Source organism: Rhinopithecus bieti, unplaced genomic scaffold (genome assembly GCF_001698545.2).
Source record: "Rhinopithecus bieti isolate Rb0 unplaced genomic scaffold, ASM169854v2 scaffold_6022, whole genome shotgun sequence".
In the NCBI taxonomy this organism is placed as follows: domain Eukaryota; kingdom Metazoa; phylum Chordata; class Mammalia; order Primates; family Cercopithecidae; genus Rhinopithecus; species Rhinopithecus bieti.
Genome location: NW_016805265.1, coordinates 589165 through 604917, shown reverse-complemented (window position 1 = coordinate 604917; position 15753 = coordinate 589165). Strand labels below are relative to the sequence as shown.

Below are 15753 nucleotides of genomic sequence, written 5' to 3'. Positions count from 1 at the left end.
CCACATTCTTGTAGTGTGCTAAAAAGTGGAAAAGTCTTTCCTACTTTAAAACATGTTTTCTTGATGACTAAGCCTTTATTTCTGTGGACCCAATAGTCTTGGATCCAACTTGAAACACCATGTATTTGCCTTGGAGCTGGAGTGAAGAAGTGCTACCTGAAAACTGTTTTCTACCTAGGGATAGATCTTCTGATTTTGCTGCACTCACGCTCTTCCTGTAAGTCTCCACTGAAAGCCGCTTAGTCAAACGTCTCAAATGTCAGAAATGAAATTTAAAGGGTTTTTCTAGCAAGTAGGTCTAATCTCCTACTTAGTTTTGATTCCTATAATATAGGTAATCTCTTTGGAGAAAAGGCCTGCTTTTAGGAGGGCAAATATATCCCATAGAATGTATTTCCTACTCCGGAAAGAAAAATGTAGCATTAATGAAATTTACTTTTTCACGAAGCTTGGAAAGATTGTAAGCTTCAGATTTTGATCCTAGCAGATGTTCTTTTTGGGATATTAAAAAAAAAAAAAAAAAAAGCTGCATTTGATTTAGGAATCTCAGTTAAGAGTTACAGTGGTAATAATGTTTCTTGCTACTAGCAACCACACTGTGAGTGTGGCATACTGGTCATTGGTTCTGAGTGATAGCTGACCCCAAGCTGAAGTACTTTCTTTTGGCTTTAGCTCACAAGGATGTTGGGTTCTGAAAGAGAGCCTTAGCAGCTTGGGCCATCTTGGACACCGTTCTATGGTTAAAGAGTTGTCTGCATACAGTGAAAAAGCATCATCCTAGATGTATCTTATGTTATTTTCTTTTAGGCCTTGGAGTGACACATTTGTTGATAAGCACTACATCCCAAATCCAAATTTCAGACGTATTTCTCATTGCTGTTGTTAAACTGAGCCAGAATCCCCAGTGCACAACACAAGACAATTTATATCCTTTCCTATAGTGACTTCATTCTGCTGAGTCTTTCATGCCACTGGGCTCATGGAAGTCAGCCCTGGTTTTCCCCATTTATCCCTAGGGGCAGAACTTAACCTCTTCACTAGTATCCAAAGAAATCTGCTTATAGCCAGCCTTTACTTTGTGGGAATTACTGGATGAAGGCCTGATGGAAATCTAAGCCTTTAACTTTTCCTGTCTTCTGCCTCTCTCTTTCTCCTCCTCCCTCTCCTTTCATTTCAGCACATAAACTGCCCCCTTTTCTTAGAGCTATTCCATATGTACTGAGGCCCCTCAAAGCTTTGGATCTTACCCAACACTTACCAGAATATTATCTCAACAAAAACAACTCTTGCTTCCTAAGAAATATCTTGGTGAATAATTTTCTCCAAGCTTAGATCCCAAGGAGACAAGTCTAGGTAAATGAGGAGTTTGGTATTTGCTGTTGCTTCATGTTGACTTTGTTTATGTCACACAGGCTTCCAGTGAGGACGTTGCCGGCTCCCCGGAGCTCCACTACACGCCCTTGCCTTCTGCTTCCAGGGAACTTACCAGTCACCAAGGTTGGAACTCAGCTTTTTATTGCTCTCAGTGGGTGCAGGGAGGGACACTTGGCTGTGCAGAGCTCTGGCTCATTACTGCTGCCTCGCCACTTTAGAAAGAACACAGTGCTTTTTAAGTCCTTGATGAGAAAACCATACCTGTCACACGTAGTGATTTTAACCTGTATTAAACAGAATTTAGTGGCAGTCTACTCAGGAGGCAAAGAAATCTACGGTATAATATAATTTTGTGATTTTTTTCTTTAAATAAAGAGATTAGAGTACTTAAAAATTATCAAGGAGATGTTAACTCCAGTATTAGTGATGGAGAGAAATTGGGAAACTCACTAACATTTATAAAAGTATCATTGTTTGAGAATATAACAACATCTGTAATTTCAAAATGAATGAACTCTACATTATAACTAAAAGGAATTCCAATTTGCCTGGCAACATTGAGAGAAGCCATGTGCAGTTTTTGCTGAATTCCCTTATTCTCAAAACGTTAATTTGGTTTACTCAGTTTTACCAAAGCCTTGCATGTCTGTTGTCATCTCTAGAGTCTTCAACTTCAAAAGCAGACAGAACACTGACATGAAATATTTGAAAATGTCTTATCCCTAAGCTGGCTGTTTTAAATATTGTTTCCCCAAGAAGGAAATTCCACTTGTACATGTAAAGAGGAAAGTGAACAGGGACTATTCCAGCATTGTCATCCCAGCAGCATTGCAGGATGAGCAGGTGGAAGAACAGACTGTGTAGATGCTCAGAAAGTAGTGAACCTGACCCTCCGAGTCACCATCTGGGCTCTGGGCAAATGGGATACTTGTATTCTGCAGGAAACGAAGAAAAGAGTAGTGCAGGATTTCCAGTGTCTGTGCCTTGGACCTGTGTTGCCTTTCTGGTGTCTGGGCATCAATAGAACTTTTCTACATTTAAATATACATTAGTTAATTTTGTGAAAAATCAATTTTGCTCAAAGTTGGGGGAATAAGCTGCTGCCAACCTGCTGTGTTTTGAGGGGTCTGAACAGGTCTCTTTCACTGAATATCCTTTTGAAGGTCTTAAGCATACATCCCTTTCGAGACTGTTTTTGGGGGAATTTCCCTAAAATGACACCACATCTAGATGGAGCAAAAAATTAACTCTTAAATTAGCCTCATATCCTCATGTGTTTATTTATTGGTTTCTTATGTTTGAATAAGGGCATTTTTACTTTAGAGTCTATTGAATAAGTTGCATAGAAACTGAAGTCTCAGAAACCTCCCAGCCACTTGTAAAGTTTATCTGGCCATGAAATTGAGATTTCACAATGGGGAGATATGATCAGACAGATGATAATCATTAGGAATAGGGCAAATATCATCTGTCATTTTTAACAGTAATATAAAGAATCTGAGACTTGAAGGAAGGAAATATAACACAATATAGTTTTAAGATATTTGGAATAATATTTGGAATATGGAAAAATGCCTAAAGTTGTTAGAGTTCAAGTAAGTGCTCTTGGATGACATTAGGGCCTAACATCAATGAGAGAAACGTAAAGACATTTTTTAAAGGGAGCCAACACAGACATCTCAATTTTACTGAAGAAAATCCCTACACATTTAACACATTGGTTTCCTGATCAGTGCTGACTTGGTTGTTGATAAAAGCAAGTCCGCATCATCATATGATCTTTGGGCTGATGGCCATAAGGAGACCAATAAAGAGAAGACCAAGGAAGTTCATTAAAGCTGGATTATTGAACTGATCTGTGCAGGAGAAAGGTGAGACTAATATATTTCAGCTTGGCATAAACCAATTTGGCTGGAACCAACTTAGCTTTCCCCAAATGAGAAAGCCATTATTTTTTGGCACTAAAATGAAACCACTTAATACTATCTCGTTTTTTTTTTTAATATTTAAGATAATTCTTTCAAGTTTCTGATCATGTAAATCACGAAACTATTTGAATTTCATTTGTTAATACCTTCATGCAAACAGCTTACAAACATTTATGCAGAAGGGGGCCTTTCATGGTGTGAGGACAAATTACATCAGTTCTTTCTCAAGTGAAATTCTCCATGACGTCTGAAACTTTTGTCTATACAGTCCTCACTGGAAGTTCTATTTGCAAATAATTTTTTATTCATCCAGTTCCCAATCTCTTTTCCTTCCGCACCAACAACTACAAAAACTGGCGGGCAGTAGTTCATGTGCAAATTGCTATTTTTCTGTACATGCCATTTTCCCTTTACTTGTCCTTTTGTGTAACTTCCAATGTCGAGTATGATAGGCCCAAGATTCATGTCCTAAAAACTGTAGATTCAAATGCAAAGGAAGTCCGGGCTTAGAATAATGATCAGGAGACCTGGGACTCAATTCTTCCATCTGTTACTTGTAGATAATCCATATATCACAGGGATAGTAACATGTCGTACTTTGCTTCCTACATGAAACTTTTACTGATCTGAGTTATATTGATTTTCTTCTTTCTATAGGTACGTCTGATATTTGTTTCTATCTTCCAGGTGCAATTGTTCATATTCTACTTTGTATGGTAAAGGTCAGGTTCTGTGTGTCTTAAACTCCTTATAAATGAAAACTTCCTGAGAGGTAGCAGTAAGTCCAAATCATCTTTTTTTTTTTTTGAGATGGAGCCTCACCCTGTCACCCAGGCTGGAGTGCAATGGCACAGCCTTAGCTCACTGCAACCTGCCTCCCGGGTTCAAGTGATTCTCCTGCCTCAGCCTCCTGAGTAGCTGGGATTACAGGCACACACCACCACACCTAGCTAATTTTTTGTATCTTTGGTAGAGACAGGGTTTCACCATGTTGACCAGGGTGGTCTCAAACTCCTGACCTAATGATTCACCTATCTCGGGCTCCCAAAGTGCTGAGACTACAGGCATGAGCCACTGCACCCAGCCTCAGCTTCTCTTTGATATCACTGACACTGCCCCTTCTTCAGGTATCAGCTTACATATCACAGCTCCAAAGGAAACTCCCCTGATCCCCCCTACACACTTATATTAGGCCAGTGTTCCCTATTCAGGGACTATCTTCCTGGATAGGCCATAAGCTGTTGGAAAGAGTGGTTGTGATTGCATATGTTCACCACTTTATCTGCAATGCCTGGCACAGGACCTCCTACCTAAATGGAGCTCCATATATATTTGTTCAGTAAAGACTGAATAATAGAAACCCAGGGGAAGCGTGAGTATCTTAGTCACCTCTGCAAGGTAACTTGATTGCATGTGAGAAAAGAGACCCTGCCTCCTTTGGGGGTGAACACACTAAAGGGAAAGGTCTAGCTGTGTGGACCTCAGACCTCAATTCTGTTGCTTTCATAAACCCAAACCATCAGGGATGGGTGTCATATGTGTTGATTCATTACCAGAGAGCATTTAGTCACAAAGCCTAACTTCTAAATAGTTGATTATTTTAATGTTGTAGTTTTCAAGCATTGGTGGTTTGATGGTAGGGAAGGGAATAGGATGAATTGAAGTAACTGATGGAATTATTTTACTAGAACAGAAACTCTCAAGGAAGGGGTCAGACTCTCAGTAAGGTAAAGATTGTGGTACACACATGGATTTAGAATGGTCCACTTGAATTCTCTCTGAGAATGCTGCCCTGGGTTGGAGCATATCTTTGGAATGAGGAGGACACGGGGATGTGTCAGTAATCTCAGTTGTTCCCTAGTGGCAATCTACACATTGTGTCCTTGGCTGTGTCCATGTTATGAGGAGTGCTAAAATGTCTGTTGCAGAAATGTCCCTTTAAATATGTTATGAGTACAGGACATGCCCTAGCATGCCAGGTATTGCCGTTCTTTACCCGGTAGCTCTTAGAAGTAGAATTCACATTTGTACAGGGCGTTGTATCTTTTGGGGAAAACATTTCTATTTAGAATGTAAACTATATCATCCTCAAGAAAACCCTGTAAAGTGGGGAGGGCAAATATTATTCCCATTTAACAGAGGGAGACATCAAGAATTGCTGGGGATGATGGAGCAACTCAAGAACAGGCAAGGGAAACAAAATCAAAGCCCTGTGCCCTTAATTCTCAGGTCACCCCTGACCTTTGTCCTTTACCCAGTGCATATGAAGCAAATGTAGGTAGGACTAACTGTGGCCTTGAGCTGGAAGGAAGAGGAGAAAAAGTACAGGGAGAGGCATGGCCTGGAAATGTTCACCGCTGCCTGCCATGCATTTCCAAAGCCTGTGCTAAGGCTGCTAGGAGATACTTGCCTGCCTCTGTCAAAGAATTGCATTACTCCTGCCCCGCCATTCTTTATTTTTAAATTACAGAACAATAAAATCAGGAGTGGAGAAGGTTTGAAAACAAAAAGAGACAATGCTCCATGTCAGTCTGGATTCAGACGGGGAAAATAGAAGGCACTCTATGTATTCCAGTAATGAAGAGTTTTAATGGAAGGAATTAGAGGTGCTCCACCATGCAGTCTCAACCTCAGCACTGAACCAGTGATACTCAGGAGCTTGCTGGAAAGTTTCTGTGGATCACAGGAACACCTAGGCATCTCTCACTGACTTTCTTTATCTGAAGCACCTGTGCAGGGATTCTCACATTCACCTGGAGACTGTTTCAGTCATTGCCATTATCCATGCGCTGCCCTGCTCCTCCTTCTCTCTAGATTTCCAAATCATACTCCAGCATCTCTCTTTGGCCAACTCTCACCTAGGCTGATTTGCTGAAGGTGATTCTGAGATATACAGTTTTCAGTTCTCCCTTGAAGCTACAGAGAAAACCTTAGAAGAAAGCAGATGGTGGTAATGCTAAAACAGATAATCCAGCACATCTACCATAACCCTGCCTTGCCAATAGCTATCACGTTGCGGAGCTCATTTCAACTTGTCTGCATACACATTTTGCAAGATAATTGCAAGCCTAGTGAATGCCCCCAAATTATTTATTTCCTGATGCTTATACTATAGTCTTGAAGGTATGCCATAGTTAGCTTGCCATATTAAACATTGGACTTGAAATGTATAAAAGAAAGAAAGCAAAAAAAAAAAAAAATGAAGAGGAAATTTGCTGTGAAACTTGCTTAGAGTTTCTACTTTCTACTTTGACTATTGTTGGCAATCTTGCCATTATTTTTATTGACACAGTTGTTAGGTACTCATCTTCCTCTCCAACCAGGGGCTTGGTCTATTTGTGTTTGAAATTGGTTGCTGGGACTGTCACAAAGTAATTTATACAGCAACTTATCATAATTAGTTATCGTTTGCAGTTTCCCTAATGTGAGTTGCATTTTATGCTCAGCAATTGATTTTTCTGTATATCTCCATGAAGCAGCTCAATGTATGCCATCCAAAAAAGAAGAAAAGACCGAAAGAAAACTGTGGTTTTTTATATTATTTAAAACATTTTAGCCTGAGATATCATAAAATACGTTTCCACAGGAGCCATAAATACAGAGTGTTTTGCTTCAACTCATTAAATCAGCCAGAGTGAAGGTGAACAAAAGGAAATTTAAATGGCTGTATGTGAAGAGGTAGCAATGTAGAAAAGATGTTTGGGATGGGGAGATGTTGGCCAGAAAATCTTCATGCCAACAAGCATAATGCTTTCAGGAGGGCTCAAAAGGAAGTTACTTGATGGCTAAACCATTGCTTACAATTTGTTTTGGGCTTTTATAGGATTTAGAGGTGCAGGGGCAGAATGATGTGATACTTTTCCTTATCCATTATAAGGGTCACAGCCTATAACAAAAGATAGCTTAACAAGAGAAGAGGATAAGAAATTTACTTAATCAAAATTTTCTGAGACGGGGGGGCCTTCAGAAATGAAAGGGAAAACTATTTTTATGCTTATGTTAATGAAGAATGGACAGCTGTGTAGAAACATGATTAGACAAATGGTATGATCTAATGGTAATAAATTGAGGGGAAACCCAGCAAGCCCTATCTGTTCAGATTCTTCTTAACCTCTCTATGTAGCATTCCTTCCCCTGGTTATAGCACAGGACCCTCTGAAATGAGAGTCTTCAAAGGAGAAGAGAGAGTGTGACCTTTCTAGGTTTCATGGTTGGCTTTAAGGGACAGGATTCTAGTTTCAATGACCCCACTTAGGGAAAAGGAATTCTGGTTGCTATAACTCACTGCAGGGGAGAGACAGAGGGATGAAGGAGCAGGTAAGAGAAGGCCAGAGAGACCTTGCTTTTGAGGCTCTTCCAGTGTCTTTTGTTTCAAAGCACTCAGCACGTCAAGGTGCCACAATTTGGGGTATTGTGTTCTGAGCCCTGTCAGAGGCAGTATGTCTCTTTTAGCAACTTTTAGTTTTTCATTTTTAGATTTCTACTCTCTTGTCATGTCAGTCACAGGGAATGTGAAAGTTCAGTATGTCTGATCATTATAAACAAAATCTACAGAAAACAATAGCAAAGACTCAGGAAAATAGATGCATTTATTTAGGCCAGCTTAATAGCTCAGCATCAAGGAATCTTTTGCCTACTGCCTCTTGGTTCTCACTGACCATTTAAAAAGATGGGGCCGCGTGCAGTGGCTCACGCCTGTAATCCCAGCACTTTGGGAGGCTGATGCAGGTGGATCACTTGAGGTCAGGAGTTCAAGACCAGCCTGGCCAACAATTTGAGACCAGACGGGCCAACTGGACCGTCTCTACTAAAAATACAAAAATTAGTTGGGTGCAATGGCAGGCACCTGTAATCCTAGCTACTTGGGAGGCTGAGACAGGAGAATTGCTTGAATCCAGGAGGTGGAGGTTGCAGTGAGCAGAGATCACGCCACTGCACTCCAGCCTGGGTGACCGAGTGAGACTCAGTCTCAAACAAAACAAACTAACCAAAAGATGGGATGAACAATCTGATGGTTCTGGTGACTTTGCCAGGTAGGTCTCACCTAAGGTCAGACCCTATTACTAAGACAACCTGCTTATATATTGCCTTCTGCCTTCCAGAATATTTTGATTAGTCTTTCAAGAGAGCTAAGCATCAAATAATTTCTCCAAAAATTGTCACTGACTCATTGAAAGTTCACAGAAGCACGACAGATCCAAATTTCCCCCATGAATAATGTATTGAAAAGTCGCAAAAGGAAAGAGAGAAAAGAAAAAAGAAAAAAACCTCCTTAGAGACAAAGACATGTTTTTGTTCAGGGGTCCTGTCAAATAAGAGTATGGCCTTGGCTTGTATCTTTTAGACTTCTTGCCACCACTGTGCCTTGACTGTGTGGGGGAAGAGTGTGTTGGTTCCTCGTGCAGAACTATTATTAGCATTTGCTAATTATGTAAAATGATTTCCTCTGATGACATTTTCAACAGAACCCATTACTTTAGTTTTCTTTCCTTCATAATGCTTTTATGGGCTTATAATCTTGTGGAATTCTCAGATGCTGAGAGATGCTAAAGTTTCCTTTATTTAATCGAGGTGACTAGTAATTTGACAGTAGTGGTTGACAGGTTTATTTTATCTGCGTGGCAGTAGGAGTCTATTTTCAGTGGGTGCACTCTGTTCCAAAGTAAAAGGACTTTACTAAGTGCTGAATAAATTGTACTTTCCTTTGATTCTAGACCTTGCTGAAGTGGTTTAAAAACTCTGGTCTGGGTCATCAAATTCATCTCCCTGCTACTTTGCAGGGTCAATAGCTTCACTCTGTACAGAGCCGGGCTGGGTGGATTGGAATGGAGGGTAGTGTAGATTAAAACTTCCGCACATATATAGATAGATGTGCATGTGTGCACTCGCTGTCTGCGAGGGTGGCAGTGATGGAAGAGCAAGCCAAGTGGAATCTGAAGATGGATGAATCTGTTAGACTATTAGCAAGACTGGCATGGAGTTTAGCCAGGAACTTTAAGCAACCTCCTTTAAACATTTGAAATCCATAGGGGTCCATTTCCTCTCCTTTTTCTCCAAGGATGATTTTTCATTTGCAGTCTCCAAGATTGCTTTATTTCTCTTCTTTGGACAGAATTGTGGTATTCTCATAGACACAGAAGGGCTACGAATCTGGTTTTACTTTCCCAGAAGCAAAGCAAGGAGGGAAAAATGTATTTCAGTTTTCCCCTGCCCCTCAAATAGTAGCAAACCCTACTTCTGTAAAATGAGAGGTCAGAAAGACAACTCTTCCCCCAACAGACAGTCCCAATAAAAAATGATAGTAAAAACATGCTGCCTTTATCTTAAAAAATGGAAGCTTAGAATGTACAGGGTGGAAGGTTCTAAATGTGCTTGTGTTTTAGAGTCCTTCTGTTTCTTGCCCATTTTTATGAGGAAAGAAGTATGATATGGTCAGTAAGACAAAGATTGCTATGAGCACAGTCATTCAAGAATCTCCCCAACATGTCTTTATTTAGTACTTACTGTGTACTGAGTGTATTGTTAGGATTTGTGGAGAATTCAGAAATAGAGAATATTATCTCTATCTTCCAGGAATTTATGGTTTGATTGAGAAGATCCTAAAAATGAAGTAATACCAACCAAACAAGAAATTATATGTTATATAAATAAGGGCTCTATTAGTTGGTAAAAGCTGCAGGTGCTCTCAATGTTTAGAAAAGACAGGGCACAGTGTAGGTGAGACTCCTCAGGCATGGCTCTTTGGAGGATGTTGGCATTGAGCTTTGAAGAACATGTTAAGTGAGGAGCAAAAGAACGGCATTCCAGAAAGGTAAATGGGTAGAGATAAAGCACAAGGGCAAGGACAGGTAGAACTGATGAGAGAAAGGGACCCTGCTTTGAAAAGGTCAGAAATAAGGTTCCTTATGTAGGATAGGTCCACATTATGGCAGCTCTCGGACAGACAGAAGGGTTTATATTTGATTCAAAACCACGCTGTAGGATTATTAATCTGCAAGCAGTATGCAGGGGTAGCTGGAAAGGAGGGAGCCTGGACTCAAGGAGGCCATGGGGGGATGGGATTGGAGGGGGATCATTTCAGTCTTAGAAGCCTTAGATTTCCAGATAACCAGGTTCTGTGCCCATAGACTGTGATGCCTCCAAAGAGCAGGTTTCTAGCAAAGGTAATTTAGAAAACAACTTGGTAACAGATGGGGAAGACAGCTGGGGCCAGGATAGATACTGCCAGGAGAGCAGGAGTGGGGGCCATGCACAGGGAACCTTATGGCCACTATGGAGTTGTTGTATGAGGTTGCTGATGGTTTGGTCACGAGGACTCAGGCATCAGAGAAACTGGACAGTCAATGTTTTTCCTCCACATGTTATTCAGAATATTTCTGATGTTGGCTTTTGAAACTACAGCATAGGGCCCAGGATAATGTTGCAATAATCCAGCGTTTGATGATCAAGGCCTGGAGTGGCTGGCTGGCTGGCTGGCTAGGGGTACAAAGAATAAAGGAAGGAGTATGGGAAACATTCTGTTGCAAACACAATAGACCGAATACTGATTGTATTTCAGGGTAGAGAGAAACAGAGGACCAGAAAGCTGTAAGGAAGCCAGCATGGTGTGTGGGAGGCTGTGGTCTCTGCCTGTTGCCCCTCTCTTGGTTCAACCCCATTGCAGGATTCTCTCCCACCATTCATGCATGAACTCGAATCTGGCCTGTTAAATGAAAGACTGGTGGAGTTAATGTAGTGGAGCTTGTGGCAGCAGGAACAAACGTACAAAAAGCAGGCAGAGCAGCCACAAACATTTGTTCTCATTCTAGTCTTTGGCTTAAAGGTGAGCTTCATTCTCTTAAAAACTAATAAGTACCCAGGGTGTTTTATTTCTGAATCTTGGGCTTCTGGAAGGAGAGTGATTTGAAGCCAATGCTTTTGGTCTAAATTGTTCTGCTGTGACCTCGGGCCGGTATTAACTTCCTAGTCCCAGTTCTTCTGACTCTTTTTATTTCCCTGTCTCTTATAGAAAACTTTACCCCACCCCAGGTTTTTCCTCATGTAGTGATTTTACAACCTTTTTTGGAACAAATAAACAAACATCTGGAATCATGTGGTACATTTAATTAAAAAGTTTGCATTTGGCCAGAAATGGTAAAATCATGAAAAATGGCCTGTCGGTGAGCTCAAGAAGGCCAAATGATGACGTTGTTGGCTGCAAACGGACTGAAATTGAGGGAGGTGAACACCTGCTCAGCTCGGCCTGCTGTCCTCTAACTTCCTCCTCCAGCCATTAATATTTACTGCAGTTTCTTTATCCATTCTAATGAAATTTTTTGGTTGAGGCTGCTCTGAGGAGAGGGCTGTTACTTTTCCAATAACTTTGGATTTGTTGCGATGTGTGTACTTTATAAAGGGTGTGGTATTGGGCTTTTTGGGCTTTTCATTTCCCTTGCTCAGAATTCCATATGCTTCAGGTCACCTCAGGGGCCTGTTTCTGTTTCTTCAATCAGTCCCCCAGCCATGGTTTTCTTGAGAGCCCCTACCCAGGGCATGTAGGAGATGCAAAAGAAGCTGTGGGCTCTGCCTTCAGAAATCCTACAGTCTAATTGGAGACAAGGTCCTACGCAGACAAGGCAGAGGCCAAGCTAGAAGGGAGGGATCTCCGACGATAGAAAGATTGGGAGGTAGCCTTGGATGAAAGTGAGAACTGAGTTGAAAGAACTTTCCCTGAGTGAGTTCCAAGTGTGAACGGATTTAGGGAGAGACCAAGTTGTGGAATTCTTGTCTAGTTTCTGGTCATAATCTAGGTGAAAGTAGGGGGTGGATACGTTTAAAGCAAGAATTAGATATGATTATTCTACATTTCCGATTAGCTTCTCCTTTGCAAGACATAGCTAGGGTGAAGTAAAATTTAAGTTTTGTTTGCAAATTAGGATACAATGTTAAGATGATCTGGCTTTGCAGAGTGTAGCGCTCTCATATGTCTCCCACATGAAGATTTATACCGAGGATGAGATTATTCTTAGGACAAAGTGAGGTTTTTCTTGTTGCACAGAATACAAGGAAAGTGGCCAGGGGCTGCAAATAGAGTGAGCACCGTTTAGGTTAGATCCTGGCCAGGGGCTGCAAATAGAGTGAGCACCGTTTAGGTTAGATCCAAGGGAAGTGTGAACCCATAGGTATCTGAGACATGTCTCACAATAAATTTAGAAAGTTTATTTTGCCGAGATTTAAGGATGCACCTGTGACACAGCCTCAGGAGGTCCTAGTGACATGTGCCCAAGGTGGTCTGGGCACGGCATGGTTTTGTATGTTTTAGGAAGACATGAGACATCAATCAAATACATTTAAGATGTACATTGGTTTGGTCCAGAAAGGCAGACAACTTTAAGTGGGGGGAGCTTCCAGGTTATAGGTAGATTTAAAATTTTTCTGATGGGCAATCAGTTGAAAGAGTTATCAATAGAAAGGAATATCTGGGTGATATAAGAGGTTGTAGAAACCAAGGCATAATCATGCAGATGAAGCCTACAGGTAGCAGGCTTCAGAGAGAATAGACTGTAAATATTTCTTACCAGACTTAAGGTCTATGTAGATGTTAAATGCTGGTTGGCTTTTCCTGAATTACAACAGGGAGGAGGGCGTAATGAGGCATGTCCAACCCATCCCCTACTTTCCATCATAGCCTGAACCAGTTTTTCAGGTTAACTTTGGAGTGCCCTGGTAAACAGGAGGGAGTCTATTAAGATAGTTGAGGGAGCCTTAGAATTTTATTTTTGGTTTACAGAAGGATAAGTATTGTTTTGAACTCAGGTGTGGATTGGCAAGGGAGATAGAGAAATCACCATTCCCCAAGACCTTTCACTGAAGGACTTGCTTATCTGTCTTTGAGGTAGCCTGAAGGAAGTGAAATGAAACTTAAACAATTACCAGATCCTGACTGGATGTGATCCTGGGTTCTCTATGTCAATGCTGGTTCAGCTTTTTCATAAAATGAAATCAGGGTTTCACCTTGACCCTTTTGGACTTGTGCAAGCACAGGGAGATATAGGATCATGCTGGATGGAGCATAACTTCAGTTGCCAGAGGAGTTCTTAGTCCTTAGCCTTTTATTATTCTTGTGCATCTGTTTCCTTAAATACTCTCTGCAGAAGCATTAGCATGAAAATAAAAGAGTATAGCAACTTGGAATTTTCCATCTGTAGCTTCCTTAGTCTGTGGGGTCAAAGTTGTGTCCTCAGGGATGCTAATGCAGACTCTGTGTGCTGTTCCAGGGCAAATGTTTCTCAACTAAAAGACAAGAGGGGGTGGGGAGCCAGGGAAATAATGCAATGCTAATTCCCAAACACAGACTGCCCAGAGGTCCCAATTTAATTGCTGCTCCCCCAACTCTATTCCCACCCTCCCCCAAAGGAAAAAAAATATCCTGTGTTGTTAGGACAGACATCTGTGTGAGAGCAATAAAACAGTGTTCTCCCTTGTGGATTAGCTCTTTATTCCTTTATTTATCTTGCTATACTTCATCAGTTTATCCTAAATCAAGGAGAGTCAGAGAGGATAAGATGCAGTCCCTTTTTTGTTTTTGATTAAAGAAACCCATACAACCATCCTCCTACACCAATTTCTTTTCTCAAGAGAGAGCTTTCCTTGTTATGTCTAATTTCTCCTCCCACTTTTTTTTTCATTGGCCTCCTTGGAAACTCTCTGGAACTTTTATTTCATATAATGTTCAAATCAGATAATGAAACTCCTCCAGAGACAGGTTAAACAGGGCAGTGAATGTTGGCATGTCTGCATGATTCTAAAGTACAAGGGGAACTAGGATAGCAGACTTAACATATTCCATAGCCTCCTTTTCTTCTTCCAAATTCCTAGAAGTTTATTAATTCTTTCAAGAGATATCTATGAACCATGTTCTATGTGTCAAGTCCTGTTCAAAACATTAGAGATAGGGCTGTGCACAAAGTGGGCAAACATTTCTGCCTTCAAAGAGCTTATGTTCTAGTCAGAGAGAGGATCCATAACTAAGATAAAAATAAAACCACCACATAGTATATCAGTACTAAGATGAAAACAAAAGCAGATCAAGGGTACAAGAGAGTATGTGTTGGCAATTTGAGATCTGATAGCCAGAGAAGCCACCACTGAGAAGATGATGGTGGAGTAAAGACCTGGGAAGGTGAGGCATGGAGCCCTGAGAATGTCTGAGAGAAAAGTGGTCCAGGTCAAGGAAGGAGCAAGTGCAAGGCCCTGAGGTGGGAGCATGCTCCTGGCATACATGAAGTACAACCAAGAGGCCAGTGTGGCTGGGGTGAGTAATCTAGAGAGAGAGTGGTAGATGAAGCCAGAACAATACCAGGGGCTAGAACTTGTAGCCCATTGTTAAATTTTAAACCCAGGAACATTAAACTTTTAAAGAATTTATTTGAGCAGATAGTGATTCATGAATCAGGCAGCACTAGATTGCATGTGGTTCAGGGCTCCACCAAGAGGGTGTGAGGGGATATTTTTTATAACATGTTTGTGGAAGCCAAGACAAAGAATTGTTTGGTTAAAGTGGAAAGGCCCAGTTAGAGGTTAATTGGTGGTTTCTTGTTGGTTAAGCTTAAGTTTCGTTTTACTGCTTACATTGACTTGGGTTTTGGTTTGCTTATGTAGGAATCCAAAGTGCTGGAACCATCTCAGTGTAATGGCTTCCTGATAGATTATTTTAACACTGTTTACTGTGACTAAGACAGGAAGCTATTTCAAGGCAGAAGAAATAATAGAAATGATGTTACCCTTTTCCTTATAGAAAAAAACAACAACTCCAAATAAATAACTAACTGGAAAAGAAAGAAAGGGCACTGCTTTTGATCAGAAACTATTGGTTTTCTGAAAGATCACAGCCCAAAATAAATGCAACAGAGTTTCAAAATGCAGAACCAAGACCCAGCAGGATGGCATATACCTATAAGCTCAGATATGCCTGAGGTAGGAGGACTGTTTGAGTCCAGGAGTTTGAGACTGTAGTGTAGAGTGATTGAGCCTGTGAATAGCCATTGTACTCCAGCCTGGGCAGCATAGTGAGACACAGTCTCATAAATAAATAGATAGTAAATAAATGGACGTAGAACTAGCTTCAGGAGTTCTCTAAGCACAGAGAAAGCTACTGGGGGCCTCATAGCAGGCAATAATTTAGGCTTCCTCAGTGGGTACGGCCACATGGGTCATATCATCTATATACTTCTCTCCATCCTTAGTTTAGGCATCAAGTAACAGAGCTATCTCTAAGCCAGAGCAGTAAGTGTGAGTGATTGGATCAGAAAAATAAGATGGCAGGAGTTGGTACAAATGTGTAAGTCATGATAAATGAGAATGAACTAAATTAAAAGACAGAGCACTCCCAGATTTGGTTAATAAAAAAAAAGAAGATGTAAAATAAAATACTTTTTTATAATAAAGTATTTATAATACTTTTTTATTTATT

General features: G+C 40.8%; 1 protein-coding gene and 1 pseudogene across 3 annotated transcripts in view; both read left to right on the top strand.

The window, feature by feature from the left end:
- The window catches only part of LRMDA (leucine rich melanocyte differentiation associated), a 1135663-nt gene that overhangs the window by 898413 nt on the left and 221497 nt on the right, over positions 1 to 15753 (top strand). For all 3 annotated transcript variants that reach the window (XM_017871897.1, XM_017871895.1, XM_017871896.1), the window contains one exon: positions 1413 to 1497. In XM_017871897.1, coding sequence (XP_017727386.1) covers positions 1413 to 1497 — 85 coding nt within the window. The remainder of the gene's footprint in view (positions 1 to 1412; positions 1498 to 15753) is intronic.
- LOC108529490 (mRNA turnover protein 4 homolog) overlaps positions 10550 to 15753 on the top strand; it is a 6839-nt pseudogene continuing 1635 nt past the window's right edge.